Source organism: Pyrus communis, chromosome 13, assembly GCF_963583255.1.
Source record: "Pyrus communis chromosome 13, drPyrComm1.1, whole genome shotgun sequence".
Taxonomy (NCBI): domain Eukaryota; kingdom Viridiplantae; phylum Streptophyta; class Magnoliopsida; order Rosales; family Rosaceae; genus Pyrus; species Pyrus communis.
Window position 1 is genome coordinate 22,263,117 of NC_084815.1, and position 13,894 is coordinate 22,277,010.

General features: G+C 38.5%; 4 protein-coding genes across 5 annotated transcripts; 1 reads left to right on the top strand and 3 right to left on the bottom strand.

Moving 5' to 3' along the window:
* Positions 1-1,471: 1,471 nt before the first annotated feature.
* Positions 1,472-3,796, bottom strand: LOC137712830 (LIM domain-containing protein WLIM1-like). The gene is made up of 5 exons (XM_068452000.1): positions 3,524-3,796; positions 2,494-2,590; positions 2,357-2,391; positions 2,132-2,215; positions 1,472-1,954 (listed from the first exon to the last, which is right to left on the bottom strand). The coding sequence occupies exons 1-5, from the start codon at positions 3,659-3,661 to the stop codon at positions 1,742-1,744; spliced, it is 567 nt and encodes a 188-aa protein (XP_068308101.1). The 5' UTR covers positions 3,662-3,796; the 3' UTR covers positions 1,472-1,741.
* A 2,984-nt stretch (positions 3,797-6,780) lies between these two features.
* LOC137713201 (succinate dehydrogenase subunit 7A, mitochondrial-like) lies at positions 6,781-8,924 on the bottom strand. Its single transcript, XM_068452473.1, has 4 exons — positions 8,803-8,924; positions 8,610-8,681; positions 8,203-8,305; positions 6,781-7,113 (listed from the first exon to the last, which is right to left on the bottom strand). The coding sequence occupies exons 1-4, from the start codon at positions 8,854-8,856 to the stop codon at positions 7,031-7,033; spliced, it is 312 nt and encodes a 103-aa protein (XP_068308574.1). The 5' UTR covers positions 8,857-8,924; the 3' UTR covers positions 6,781-7,030.
* Positions 8,925-9,095: 171 nt separating this feature from the next.
* On the top strand, positions 9,096-11,410 carry LOC137713904 (uncharacterized protein At5g50100, chloroplastic-like). The gene is made up of 8 exons (XM_068453260.1): positions 9,096-9,357; positions 9,756-9,898; positions 10,060-10,167; positions 10,390-10,446; positions 10,548-10,613; positions 10,744-10,804; positions 10,896-10,942; positions 11,143-11,410. The coding sequence occupies exons 1-8, from the start codon at positions 9,096-9,098 to the stop codon at positions 11,185-11,187; spliced, it is 789 nt and encodes a 262-aa protein (XP_068309361.1). The 3' UTR covers positions 11,188-11,410.
* Positions 11,411-11,414: 4 nt separating this feature from the next.
* Positions 11,415-13,547, bottom strand: LOC137713903 (mogroside IE synthase-like). 2 transcript variants are annotated; one of them, XM_068453259.1, is made up of 2 exons: positions 12,756-13,547; positions 11,415-12,144 (listed from the first exon to the last, which is right to left on the bottom strand). In XM_068453259.1, exons 1-2 carry the CDS (start codon positions 13,413-13,415, stop codon positions 11,437-11,439), a joined length of 1,368 nt encoding a protein of 455 aa, XP_068309360.1. In that variant the 5' UTR covers positions 13,416-13,547; the 3' UTR covers positions 11,415-11,436. The 2 variants fall into 2 exon arrangements, with proteins under 2 accessions (XP_068309360.1, XP_068309359.1); XM_068453258.1 differs by having other exon boundaries at positions 11,415-12,162; positions 12,756-13,542.
* Positions 13,548-13,894: the final 347 nt, after the last annotated feature.

The window sequence follows — 13,894 nt, forward strand, 5'->3', positions numbered from 1 at the left end:
AGAGATGTTGAGAGTTGTCCCACATTGGTGAGGGACAAGGTTTGCTATGTGCTTATATGGTCTTGGGCTACTCCCCATATTGCCAATTGGTTTTATGGTGGAACCTCAATTTCATCATGGTATCAGAGCGGGTTGTCCTCGTGTGAAGCCAAACGGCCACACGCGCTCCACGTCACCCAGTTGTTGTCCACGTGTAGGCTTGAAAATCCGCCACACGTGCGGGGGCGTGTTGAGAGTTGTCCCACATTGGTGAGGGACAAGGTTTGCTATGTGCTTATATGGTCTTGGGCTACTCCCCATATTGCCAATTGGTTTTATGGTGGAACCTCAATTTCATCAAGAGAGAGAGAGAGCATTCATCATTCTTGCAAAACCAGCATGCAATATGAACAATTTCTCCGTACCTTTCAATGTGTCTGCCAAGCAACATTGACATTTTGGGGGAAAAGTGGGGCAACCCCAAAACAATCAACAAAAGTTCTTGGCCTAGAGGGTCATTCGAGGCCTGTCCCTTGTTTGGTAAAATCTATAGAAATCCACAAAATTAACCATGGAAATAATAATTACACAATGTTATTCTCTCTATTTTTTATACAACGATATATTTACATTAAAGAAGTGCGGAAAAATAGGTTGCACACTCGTAATTTTCCAGATTCAAACCTATGACCTCTCACTTATAATTGAAGATGAGTACCATTAAACGACTCAATGATCACTCTTATTTAATTTGCTCAATCTAATGACAAAATAACGAAAAATATGCATGAGGAAAAAAGTAATGTGCCATTAACATTTTCCAACCAATAATGACAACTTAATGATACAGTAGTTATATAATATCCAGACTATCTCGGGAACATCGACAATATCAACATCATATGTAGATGATCTTCATTATTTGTATGGTGAAGCTATTTTTTAAAACAATAATGCTATTTGGGGAATATTGCAACAGTATTAGTGCTATTTGAGATGATACGTAAGATGTACATCCAACTGGGGAATTAGAATATGTGCTGAATAAACCGTTCAACTGTGTTTGATAAAGACAAGAGAACGAGAAGTACGATTTTCTAAATTGTAGCAAGGAATTGTTTGAGTCAAAAAAGAGCCATCATCATCAACTATCAATTCCGAGGGTCCCGTGCCCGAAATTCCAAACTTCAAATATACTACTAAAATTTACAAGTTCTTGGATTTACCATCGATACTCTACTTTAAACTAATATAAACTGTGAAAGTAAGATTTCGACTCAGGAGTATAGGAGAAAACACATCCGCTCTATCCAATATGCACGTCTTCAACATTTAGCATTCAATTCAAATTTTCAAGCTTTGGCTGCTTGCAACTGAAGAAACCAACCAGCCCTTTATGCAGAATACTAATACATGGCTCCACTTGGCAAGCCTATAAACTTCTACACTGATGAATGATGTGTTTATAAACTAAGAAATTTAAGATGAGGTGTGACAATTTCAACCAATAGTATTTTATTTGAAAATTACGCATTAACTTGCGGTATATCATCCATTCAAACTCACACTCAAAAATTTGCAAGAAAGTGCAAAACAAATTTTTGTACCTGAAAGTGCAACACATTACATAGAAATAGAAAGAAAAAAAAAAAGGAACCCGAATAGCTCTTCTTGTACAAGCTACAACAGTTGCATCGTACTCTTGCTTAGAAACTCTGGTCTGGGAGTGATCAGTTTTAGCATGGAAGTTTTGATAGAATTACTAAACCTCTGCGTCTGTGTTCTCAGTCACCTCTTTCACTTCTTCGTGCTTGCTAAGCTGGCTGAAGTTTCCCTTCTCCTTGAAGAGTTGGCTATGGTGATGCCTACAGTAGAGACGATGCTCGTGAGCTACATAGTTTGATGGACTGATCACACAGCCTCCATGAGTGCACCGGAAACAAGGCTTATGGTATGATGTGCCGTCAACTGCCACCTGGAACAAGAAGCAATCAGATTAAAGAATGCTGGATTCTACAATGTCACACCGTCTATACATTCATAACGCGTATTAACATTGACAATTATTTACATGTAAAATAGACAGTTCCATAAGAGCTGACATACAGTTTGGACTGAGGAAGCTCATTGATACGTTGAAGCAGAAATTTACCTTTTCGATGGGGTAAACTGTTTTCTTGCAAGCAACACACTTGTCTTGAGTCCCAGCAAATAAGCTCGAAACTTTACTGTTGGTCTGTGTACTGGAACCAGTTAGCGTAAATATAAAAACTTCTAAAAACAAGGGAAAATCCCACTAGTAAATTCTGTATTTTTGATGAACTTGCATAACCTCTATGAAGGAAAAAAGAAAGAATTGGCAAATCAAGGCAGGTACCTGATCGGATCTTTCTCGAACAGTTTTTGGTATACCTAAAAGACAATGATAGGGAGAACATAATCCAAAATTACAAATTAGCAAGAGGTTATAAGCTTTAAAAATTATGCGTTAAGACAATTTGAGCAGCTTATCACCTTCAAAACTTTTATCCAAGCTCCCAGTCATCTTAAATAGCTGATCAAAGTGAGGCTTGCAATACAAAACACCCTCAAAAGAGGAGTAATTACTAAGCTGCATAGACAGAAGTAAATAAGGATAAATGTATCAAACATCTCATTCCATTTTTAGAAGATCAAATATTCACACGGAATTTAACGTGAAGAGTAGGTGCCTTGTTTCTGAATGATACAAATTTCAAATTCGAAAAATTATTAACTCTTAATGGGTCCGCTCGATTTCAAAAACTCCGTTTACGAGAACCTAGAAGACATAATGGAGTCATGGTTGGGAGTTTAGTTAGCACATTGCTAATAACATTCAATGCTAAGGTGAAAAATGCAGAATAGTTGTTTCCCTTAGCTTGGTACTCAACACATTCTGTGATTTGAACAAGTCCTACGGCCTTACACTTATGAAATGTTCGCTCGATTGCAATTACGAACAAGTTGTTGGTCAAGTTTAATTTGGAGGTAAAATTGATAACTGGGGTGAAAATCATTTCTGAACAAACCCAGAATTCAAAATCAATCTTACTTCTAGCAACAGAAAGCTCTTTCTCAAAAGCACTTCAAGAACATAGTCAATGCAAGTAAATTTAAGATGTATCAAACGAAGAGATTTCAACACAGCAACGCAGGAAACAGTGAATCACAATTCAATCCCCAGTGGATCTACATGCCCACATCCAAAGATCATTTGCTTGAGCTCACCACCATCACTCAAGCAGCTAAAATAGCTTCTTACTATGCAAACTTATGCTCAATTATCCAACAAGTTAGAATTCCAAAACAAAAAAAATAAAATCTCAAATTTTTTCTTTCTTCCAATTATTCTCATATCAGTCCAATTCCACCATAATCATCAAATCTCAGAATTTTTTTTAAAAAAAAACCAATCCAGTAAATCAATAATTGACCACAAAAAAGAAGCAAAAAGCATCAGAAAACCATGAAATAAATGCAAAAGTGAGTGCCTTTATATATATTTCTGTATGCATATGCATACCTTGAGGGTGCCCTTGCAGTGGTGGCATCTGAAGCAGGCCTTGTGGTAGACTTTGTTGTCAGCAGTGAGCTGATCAACCAAGTATACTGTCTTCTCACATGCTTTGCACTTCTGGGTTGTCCCTCCAAACGTTGCCATCCCCAAAAAAAATTCACAGACCCCCCAATAATCTTCTCTTCCCACCACCAATCCCAATCCCAAAAATCTCTCTAAAGACACAAACGTTTTTCAGACCCACTACCCGGAAAACTTTGCTTTTTCTTGATAAGAGAAGACTTTCTCTTCTCTCTCTCTCTCTCTCTCTCTCTCAGTTTTTAGTCCAAGGTTTACAGCTCAGACATACATGAAAATTTTTGGAAATGCCTAGTGATGGTGATGGGTCTTACTTTTTTGAACTTGGCCCAATCAAATTTGGTAGCTGGACACTTTGAGGGGTATTTTGGTAAATTACATACAAGGTTATGATGAATTTGGCTCCACCTAACCAAACTTCGTGTACAATGACTATTTTGTCCTCGATTGGGGACACGTGTCCTTCTAACTGATCCTTCTGGACCAAACGGAAATTTATAAGATGTTTTAACAAAACATTTTCGGTAACGAAAAATTACGTTTTTATTTTTTTTGTTACTATTTATTACATATTTATTTGTCATTTTTCATTAAAATTAAAAAAAATTTGAACTTTTCTGTTTTTCTAAATTTATATGCATGAAGTGATTTTGTTCTTTTTTGGTAAAAAAAATTAGTGATTTATTAATTAATTGTTGTAATTGAATGAAATCAATAGATTTTGTTCCTTTTAACTCATTTATTTTAAGTATTAATTTCATTTTAAAAAGTCACGTAATTCGTATTAATTGCAAAGGTCTCATAGTTCATATCGTTGAGAATTGCACCTAATTTTCACATATAATTTAATATCTTAGCAGATAAGGTGCTGAGTTTATACTAATAAAGTAAATGAGCAACATTGAGTTGTTTTCTAAGGTCAGAAAATAGGAGATATCTTCCATTTCTGAATATTTTTGTTGTGGTATGGTCAGGGATAGGGCACATGATGGTGCTGGTGTATGTCTGTAAGATCTTCTTTTTGAATATTTTTGACATTATTTCTATCATATGGGTCAGTGGGCCAAAAACTCAATAATGCTTCAAATTATAAGAGTTTGCTCCTACTCAATTTTCAGCTTCTTGATTATCAATAATAGGGTAAAATTACATAATACCTCATCAGGTTTGAGATCTATTACAATCTCATATAACATTTTTAAAATATGTCATTTTCATACCTTATCTACTATTTTATTTCAATATAGTACATCCGTTACATTTTACATTCATTGATCCATTAAGAGCTGATGCGGCTACCACATTTGAACCATGTGGCTGCCACATTTGTACCATGTGACTGCCACTTATATGTCACGTTAATTTTTTTTTAAAAGAAAACCTGAATCTTCTCAAGAAAAAAAAAAAAAAAAATTGAAAACCGCAGAACCCACCCCACCTTCCCCGCAACCCCTCCTCACCCCTCTTCTCCCTCCCGAGCCTCCCAACCACTTCCTTCTCCTCCACTCTCTTCACCTCCCCTCCTTCGACATGGAGTCCCTCAAACTGCTGGAATCTCAATCCCAAGAATCCCAACCCCTCAACTCATCCGCCTTCTCCCTCCAGCTCCACCCCAACGACGCCCTATTCAATTCCCAGCATAAGGACTACAAATCCCTCACCCTCACCAGAATAGGCTGCGACTCGCCCGAGTGAACTCGCTCCACACCAAGCTCCAGCTGGCACTCCAAGGGATAAAAAAAAGGGGATCTCGAGTCCATGCACGCCGAGATCCAACCCTAGGACCTCTCCACCCCCGTCGTCTCCGGCGTTAGCCAGGGCAGCGGCGAGTACTTATCCCGGATTGGCGTCGGGACTCCAGTGAAGTCATTCTACATGGTGCTCAACACCGGCAGTGACGTCAACTGGCTCCAGTGCGGCCCCTGCTCCGATTGCTACCAGCAATTTGACCCGGTTTTCAACCCAGCCAGATCTTCCACCTAGAGCCAGCTCTTGGGCTCGATTAACAAAATCGCGTTGGGATGCGGACACGATAACAAGGGATTAGGTGAAGAGAGTGGAGAAGAGGGAGGTGGTTGGGAGGCTTGGCTCGGGAAGGAGAAAAGGGGTGAGGAGGGGTTGCGGGGAAGGTGGGTGGGTTCTACGTTTTTCCTTTTTTTCTTTTTTTCTTTTTTTTTTTTTGTTGAGAAGATTCAGGTTTTAAAAAAAAAATTTTAAATTATTATTTTTTCCACATGGCACACAGGTGGCAACCACATGGTACAAATATGGCAGCCACGTCAGCTTTTAATAGATCAATGGAAAATGTAACGAAAGTAATATATTGAAATCAAATAGTAGCTGAGGTATGAAAGTAAAATATTTTAAAGATGTTGTATGTGATTGTAATAGATCTCAAATTTAAGAGATTATTATGTAATTTACGCACAATAATGTTTTTGCTCTCCAACCTCAAGTAATTGCTATATTCATCACTTTATTATTCTTGTTCGATAAATTTAAATTTTAAGATTTGCATAGTGGATATATATAAATCTGAAAATATAAATTCATACAACGATGATGAATAAGATGATAAATATTACCGCCACTTAAAGGTGGCGAACAAAAATGCACACTTTATATTATCTTCCTTTTAATACTTCATATATCTGCTTCTAAATTTCTAATCAATTTGAAGTAACATGGAGTGGAAGGAACCATCTGGAAACAGCACATCTCCACCAGACTCACCCCCACTAGCTAGCCAAAATATTTCTTTCTTTCTTTGGGTGGTGCTTTGTAGCCGCCCCTACCAAAAGTCAAGAACTTTGTACACTAATTAATTGCAATATATTTGTAATTAAAGTAAGAATAAAGTATGTATTAATTTCACATTAGTATCTTTAAATTGAACACTGCTAATCCTTTTGGAACTGTTTTCAATCTGAACCCTTGGTGTTTCTCCACTGAAATCATCAATCAATCACCAGTCATCCATTCCAGCTGCAATGCTCGCTCTGTCGCTCACAGATTCAGATACCAAGAGCAAATTGAATATATGCGAATAAACACATCATCTTAACGAACTCATCACCAATTTTGGTCTCTTCAACTGGTATCGGTAAAGTATACGCGTTGCAAACACGAAAACAGTAATGGTTTGGTAATGTTCCTTCTGCATTTCCAGCTTGGGGAAGGGTATATGGTCTAAAGTTAAGGAAAACATTCATTACCCGAAAGAAAAACAAAGAATGTTCAAATGCATTTGTTGAAGTTGTTCTATGATTTCTACAGAATAGACTATTATTACGAAACAAAACCTGATAGAGATCAGAAACAGATATTCGGAAAGCAACTCGGGATACTCTGTTTTCCACTTATTCAGCATTCAGAATCAACACGTTCCAGCATGGTTGCTAGAGAAAATCAAACACCGCCCACATACACACCTGATTATGCACTTGCACCCGAAGCCCCTGCTTGGTTCCTAGCTTCTTCTCGCATTACCGCTTTTACATATATTTCATAGCAGCAGCCTGTATAAATATTGCAAACACATGAGACTGGGAAACTGGGAACACTGTAACAACTAATGAGTAAAACAAGACTCGAAAATGACCGACGAAAGGTACCATAATAAAAGAAAAGTCACAATCAAAAGGAAGTCCATTATTGCCTTCTATCAAGAAATGTACTCAATCTCAACCTATCTTATACGCAGATATGGAACAGTTGGATCATAGAACACAGATTATTAGTTAACATATAAAACAGATTTCAACAGTTTAGAAAGAAAAAAAAACTAATATCGATCTCTAATCAGATCTTAATGATCATGATTGCTATTTTCCATTGTTTGTCATGCCACTTTCACGGATGGAAAAAGTAATCATATTTTTTGCAATCAATATAAGCAACAGATTCTACCCATAGTTTGACATGGGTGTTGTTATAAGTCTATGAACGTGCATCTGCGAAGACAAACACTCTTTGCAACCCTAGAAAAGACAGAGAGGGAAGCAGGAAAATGAACCCGTCTTGCTTGTGACTCATTCTTGAGGGGCATATTCCAAACTTAAGCTATATGAGGCTAAAACAACTGTAACCCCCACCCCTTCTTTCGTCATAGCCTTACCGAGGACTTTACTAATCAGACAATAAATGCAACCAAATCAATTGACCATATAGTTTAAACAAGGAAAAGGAAAATAATCAAACACTGAACATTATAATAAAACGGTTTCATATTGAAGTTTTTCTATCCGGTTTCTTCTCTATTTGTCATTTGGGTTTGTTGTGTGAGTCTCAATAAGATGTCCTCTTCCAGTAAGCACTTACATATTCTTATAAATATCATCTTGTTAATCTCATCTCTGAATGATCTAGCACCCTGATAGATTCTAACCGACAGCTTAATATCGAAATGTTGATAGACTATCACCACATCCCCAAAACCATAACAAGATTATCTTAAAATTCTCAAAACGTATGGTAACTAGAACTAATTTACGAAAGCCAGAGGAGCGCGTAACAGCTACGTCTTATCAAAAGTATCACGGTAAATTAAACTTGTGCATAGCAACTCATAACCATCTGATTAAATCTCAAGCAAAAGAATTGCGTACCAGCAATGACAACAATGGTAAGAACATCTCCAAGTCTTTTAACTCGCGACACGCCCTTCTTATGCGACTTGAACCGTTTTAAAGACGGGTCCGCTGCCAAGAGCTGCAATGTTAAACAACTTAGTCCAGCAAAAATGCACAACTCAACCCGTGAAATCAATCAACAACACATTTACTCTGCTGCTAAGAAACATCACAAACAAATAAATAAACAAAATTTGCACAAATAAATCTAAAGCTAACATCTTTAAGCTGTTTGCTCAGATGGGTTTGCTACCCAGCTATCAAAAATGATAAAAATACAAAGTTTCAAGGACGAATCTCGAATACAAGATGAAATTATAAGCTTCATCAAAATCCTGTACAGCTGAAAAGAAAATTAGAGAGAGAGAGAGAGAGAGACTCACCGCTTTCTCGCGAGGCCCTGGCTCGACGTGGAACTGGCGGCGTGATTGGGAAAGCGAATCGTTCTGCGCCCTCTGATTGTCGAAGTGAGAAATTTAGATTTAGCGAGAGAGGAAAAACTGAGCCAAATCAAAACGGCGGCGACGCAGATCAAACGTGAGAGAGAGAGAGAGAGAGAGAGAGAGAGAGAGAAACCTGCGAGTGGGATTGGAGATGGGAAGCGACGGAATTGCGGAGCAGGAACGCCATGGTTCAAGACCCGAGCTTGAAGTTGAAGCAGCAGCTATCAAAACCAAATATTTGGGTAAAGACTCGAGTTTTCGCCATCAGGCCGAATTTTGTGTGTTAATTTTCTGTTGTACCCCCATATTTTTGCCATATTATTTAGTTCCCACCATATATTTCTATTCCACCCCCATACTTTTGCCATATTATTTTTTAACTCGCCGTGTCATGTTTATGGGTGAAGGATAGGCTGCCACGTATACATGACAGTTACGAACCAGGGCAGTCCAACCAAACTAACTTTGAACCTTTTGGTTCCAAAATCTCAATCCCAAGAGCTCTGGATTTGGTTACAGAAAGAAGAAGAAGAAGCAATGGCAATGAAAGCAGCTGCTTCCGCATGTAAAATTGGAGGGAGACAAAGAAACCCTTCTCTCTCATCAATTCCTCTCTCTCTCCAACAACTCAAAGTTCATCAGATTCATCATCCCCAAAGATTCATCTCAGCTCCTATTCACCAACATGGTTTGTTACCAAACTCGAGGACACGAAACAGACAATAAGCTGCATGGTGCTCCATATTATCTGTTTAGCGTCTTACTAGTTATGCTATTGATTTTAAGTTTGTGACCAGTTTTATTTGTGCGTATTTTTTTAATCTTCTTTTTATCGTTGTCAATTCGTTTATGATATATCCATTTCAGTGGTAACTAATTAATCATTCTATATGCTCACATAATACACAACCCTATGTCATTCTCATTTAATTCCTACTTTTTTGTCAAGATATGTGCGTATAAATTTTCATTATCTGTATTCGTTTGAGGCTGCGATTCTTGCCGAACAATGTCTGAGGGTTATCGGGTTTGGTCTATTATTGTTGGTTGCTTTTATATGATGCATATGTATGTATCTATCTGTAGGGTTTAAGTCTTCAACAAGGGCTATTAGCGGGACAACTGCAGACCCCATGACTCCAAAGACAAAAAATGATCAAGAACAAACACCTCAAAATTGGAAGATTAAAATGCTCTTTGATGGGGATTGCCCTTTATGCATGCGAGAGGTCTATCCGTACCTTCAAACGTCTATCTGGATATTCCTGTTGTTATTTTGCTGATTTTAATGTAATTAGCGTTTGTTTGATGAGTTTCGTGAGAGTGAAGCTATGGATTCTTTTTGTTCTTGATGGATTCGGGTGTATTGAAGTTTTCGTTACATTGGCAGGTGGACATGCTGCGAGAGAGAAATAAGCGTTATGGTACTATCAAGTTTGTTGACATAAGTTCAGATGATTACTCCCCAGAGGAGAATCAGGGGCTGGACTACAAGACTGTAAGTTTGCAGTGATGAAATTCGATACGAAGATTTACAAATCAGTTTCAATGGGAGTATTTCTTGTTTTTCATATCTAATATGACCTCGTAGAATAAGATTTCGGATTTCCTGAAGTGCATATGAAAAACTTAGATTGAAAATTCGATGGACGATGATGTAACATGTTTTGGAAAAAGGTATTAGAATTTAGTGGCAAATTCTTGTGTTGGCTTTTCTTAGGTTATGGGAAACATTCACGCCATCCTCTCTGATGGAACTGTAGCCACTGATGTCGAAGTAAGCCCCTTTCCGTGCCACGTTTGAACTCCCTATTTTGAGTTCAATTTTACTTTTAGCTGTCTAAGAGATGTTGACAAAGCTGATGAAAACTTCTGCAGGCATTCAGAAAGCTATACGAGCAGGTGGGGCTCGGATGGGTGTATGCCATAACTAAATACGAACCTGTGAGACTCCTCTTTCAATTCTTATGTTACCTGCATCGATATTCATCAATTTCCATCTTGTAAACTGAATGGTCTACAAAGTTTGTCTTGTTTTATCTGGGGGACTAATGGGAAAGCACTTTATGCACAGATTGCGACAATAGCAGGTGCTGTATATGGCGTTTGGGCTAAATATCGTCTTCAAATCACAGGTATGCTAATTTGTTAACACTGCTGCCTCATATATATTATGATTAATATGAACTTATGTTATATGATGCCGATATCCTGTTTTTGTTTTAGGCCGGCCACCTCTAGAAGAGGTTTTGGAGTTGCGAAAGAAGAACAAGGTAAGCACCATTTGATCGCATGGATTTCATTTCTACTACCGTTCAATGCCTCTAATTGAATCTGAATGGGACTTGAACCATTAGCTTATGTTAGACATCAAACAGGTCTGCTGACTGAATTTCATACAAAAATACTTAAGACAGAAATATTTGAACAATTTGGTGCTAATAAGCATCTTGTTATCTGTTTTCTGATGCAGGGAGAAGTGTGTAAAGATCCAAAAGATTGTAAACTCCCAGAGTAACTGGTACCAGTCCGGATTTTAAAGGTTCCATTGTCCTCCAAACTTTTGGCGTTATACGAGCCTATATCATATACCAAGGGTTTTTTTCCTCTTTTAGCTAACATCTAATACTCGTATGCTATATAAAGGCGAACAGATGTATAAATTTCACACTCGTACATTCTTTCATAGTTATATGTAAACAATGATGATGAATGTAAAATGTCGATACGCTGAGTTTCTACAATGCTTGAGTTTATTGTTGCTTAATTAGCCTTCTTTCGGCATTGAAAGCTTGGCTACAAATTCATTGATGTTGTCATCTGAGTTGCCCCCTACACTAACAGATCTCTTTGCAGCCTCTCTCCACTTCAAGGCATTCCTTTTGATCTCCCCACTTCTCTCTCCTCCCATGACTTCCCTCACACACATCTCTATCTCTTCCCTACTCACGATCCCCTCTTCATTTTTCTGAACTCTCACTCCAACCCCCCACAACTCCAAGAACTTCGCATTAGTTGGCTGGTCACTCCACTGCGGCATCACCACCATCGGTACGCCTAGGCTCAGCCCTTCCAATGTCGAATTCCATCCTCCATGCGTCACGAAACAACCCACCGATCGGTGTCCTAGAACCTCCACTTGGTTGCACCATGGCACGACCAATCCAGCTTGACCTACTGACTCCAAAAACTCATCTGGCAATTTTTCTTCAGGATCTTTCACAACCCACAGGAAATTCAGACCACTTGCTTTCAATCCCCATGCAATTTCTTCAACCTGTTTAGCTGCAATCTCTGCCATGCTTCCAAATGAGACATAAACCACACTTTTAAGTGCTTTTTCCTCCAGCCATTTCATGCACTGGTCTGCTTTTGGCTCCCAGAGACTTGCTCCATAAGCTATGTCTCCTTCCATTTGTTGATCCAGGTAGGCCGATGGCACCATGGGCCCCACCATCACCAGGGGCCATAGACCCTGCATTTCATTCAACAGCTTTTCCACAAGTATATTAATTAATTAATTGAAATAAGAACAATTAATTAGAATTTTCCAATTGATTTACGAATTGGATAAGTAAAACACTGATGACATTGATCCTTGCCTCTTTTGTCAATCGTACCAAACTCAATTGAATTTTATATCCTCATCTAATAAGCAATAATGCTCAACTTCTGTGATATGCAGGGAATTTCACAAACGCAACAAAACAATCAGATGCACTAAACCTTGGTTTATATACGGATTTATTGTTGGGTAGTGATCGAACTTCCCTATCATTTCCTTGCTCTCCTCCCTCTGACTTTTGAACTGAATAAATCAAAGGGAAGAAGTGCAGAAGGGGAAAACGAAAGTTCTACAAAAACTTTGTCATCGTACTATTTGTGCATATTTCTTCATAAATATTCAGTTTCCACCAGTCTGATTCTTCTTTATTTTGTTTTTCTAAATTCTAGTTCAATTTTAGCAGATAATACCAAAATCCCATGTCACTAATTTCACTACTTGAAAACAAAAAAAAAAAAAAAAAAAAACCTTTATTTTCAGCTAAATAATATCAAGATCTGGGAGAATATTAACACAATTACCTCAGTTTCCAACTCTTGGAAAGAATTACAGAAGATACAATCATTTTCCTCCAGCCTGCTATACTTCTCCAGGATCAGAGCAATATAAGGAGAGTGAGTCTCACTCTCAGGCTGTGAAAGAAAAATTGGCAGCTCAGAAGGAGCAAGTGGAGGAAGGCCAGGCATATTCACCAAACCCCGACCATCATCAGTTTCTTGCAACGTAAGCAACGACAGACCGCGATTTACGACACGCCAGAACATGGAGGAGACAGAGGCTGAGACGGTTAAAAATACAGCTCCGTAGATTTTAAACTCCTTGGCCACATCAAGTGCCCATGGAAACAGCGAATCATACACAATACAACTGACAGGTGGTGAGCCTGCTGAGGCATTGAGCTTCAGTATGAGCTCTGCTAGGGTTTTCGAGCCAACCGTTTTGAATGAGTCTAGGTAGGCTGCTAGGCTTGGTGCTTGGTTGAATCCGCTTTGATTGTAGCCGTCGGAGATGGGTTCGATTCGTACGGTGGGTGCGTAGATGGATTTGATGGTGTAAGGGGTGGTGGCTAGGGTGGTTTTTAGGCCTTTGGAGGCTAAGCGTTTGGCAAATTGGAGGAGTGGGTTTATGTGGCCTTGAGCTGGATATGCGACCACAATTACTTGCCCTATTCGGTTCTCCATTTTTTGGGTTTGGTTTTGGTTTTGGTGGTCAATGGAGGAAATATTTATTGGTAAAGTTTGAGGTTTACTTTACCAAGTTTCCATGGAAAATGGTGGCTGAGAGTTGGAAAAACGGTTCCCCAGTTGAAATTATTGGGCAATTAGTTGACTGCAATAGCATGTTAAGACTGTTAGTTGCTTCTGTTGTTTGCACTTTGCACTGTAGTCACTCTGATTCTTGACGTCACTTCGATCATTAGAACGTGGGTATTGTAATTATTTCGATTCCGGACATTCTATGTGTTCGTGGGATAAACAATAACGCAAGTTCCACGTTAATTTCCGTAATCAAATACATGAATATAATTAGGAATCAAATCAAATAGGAGATGCTATGGTTGATCCCAATCCATTGTTTTTATTGCTTACACGAATCATGACTTCCCTCGCTCCAGGCAAGTAAAGATGAATGACAGATTATTTTGCACCGATTTAGGGTT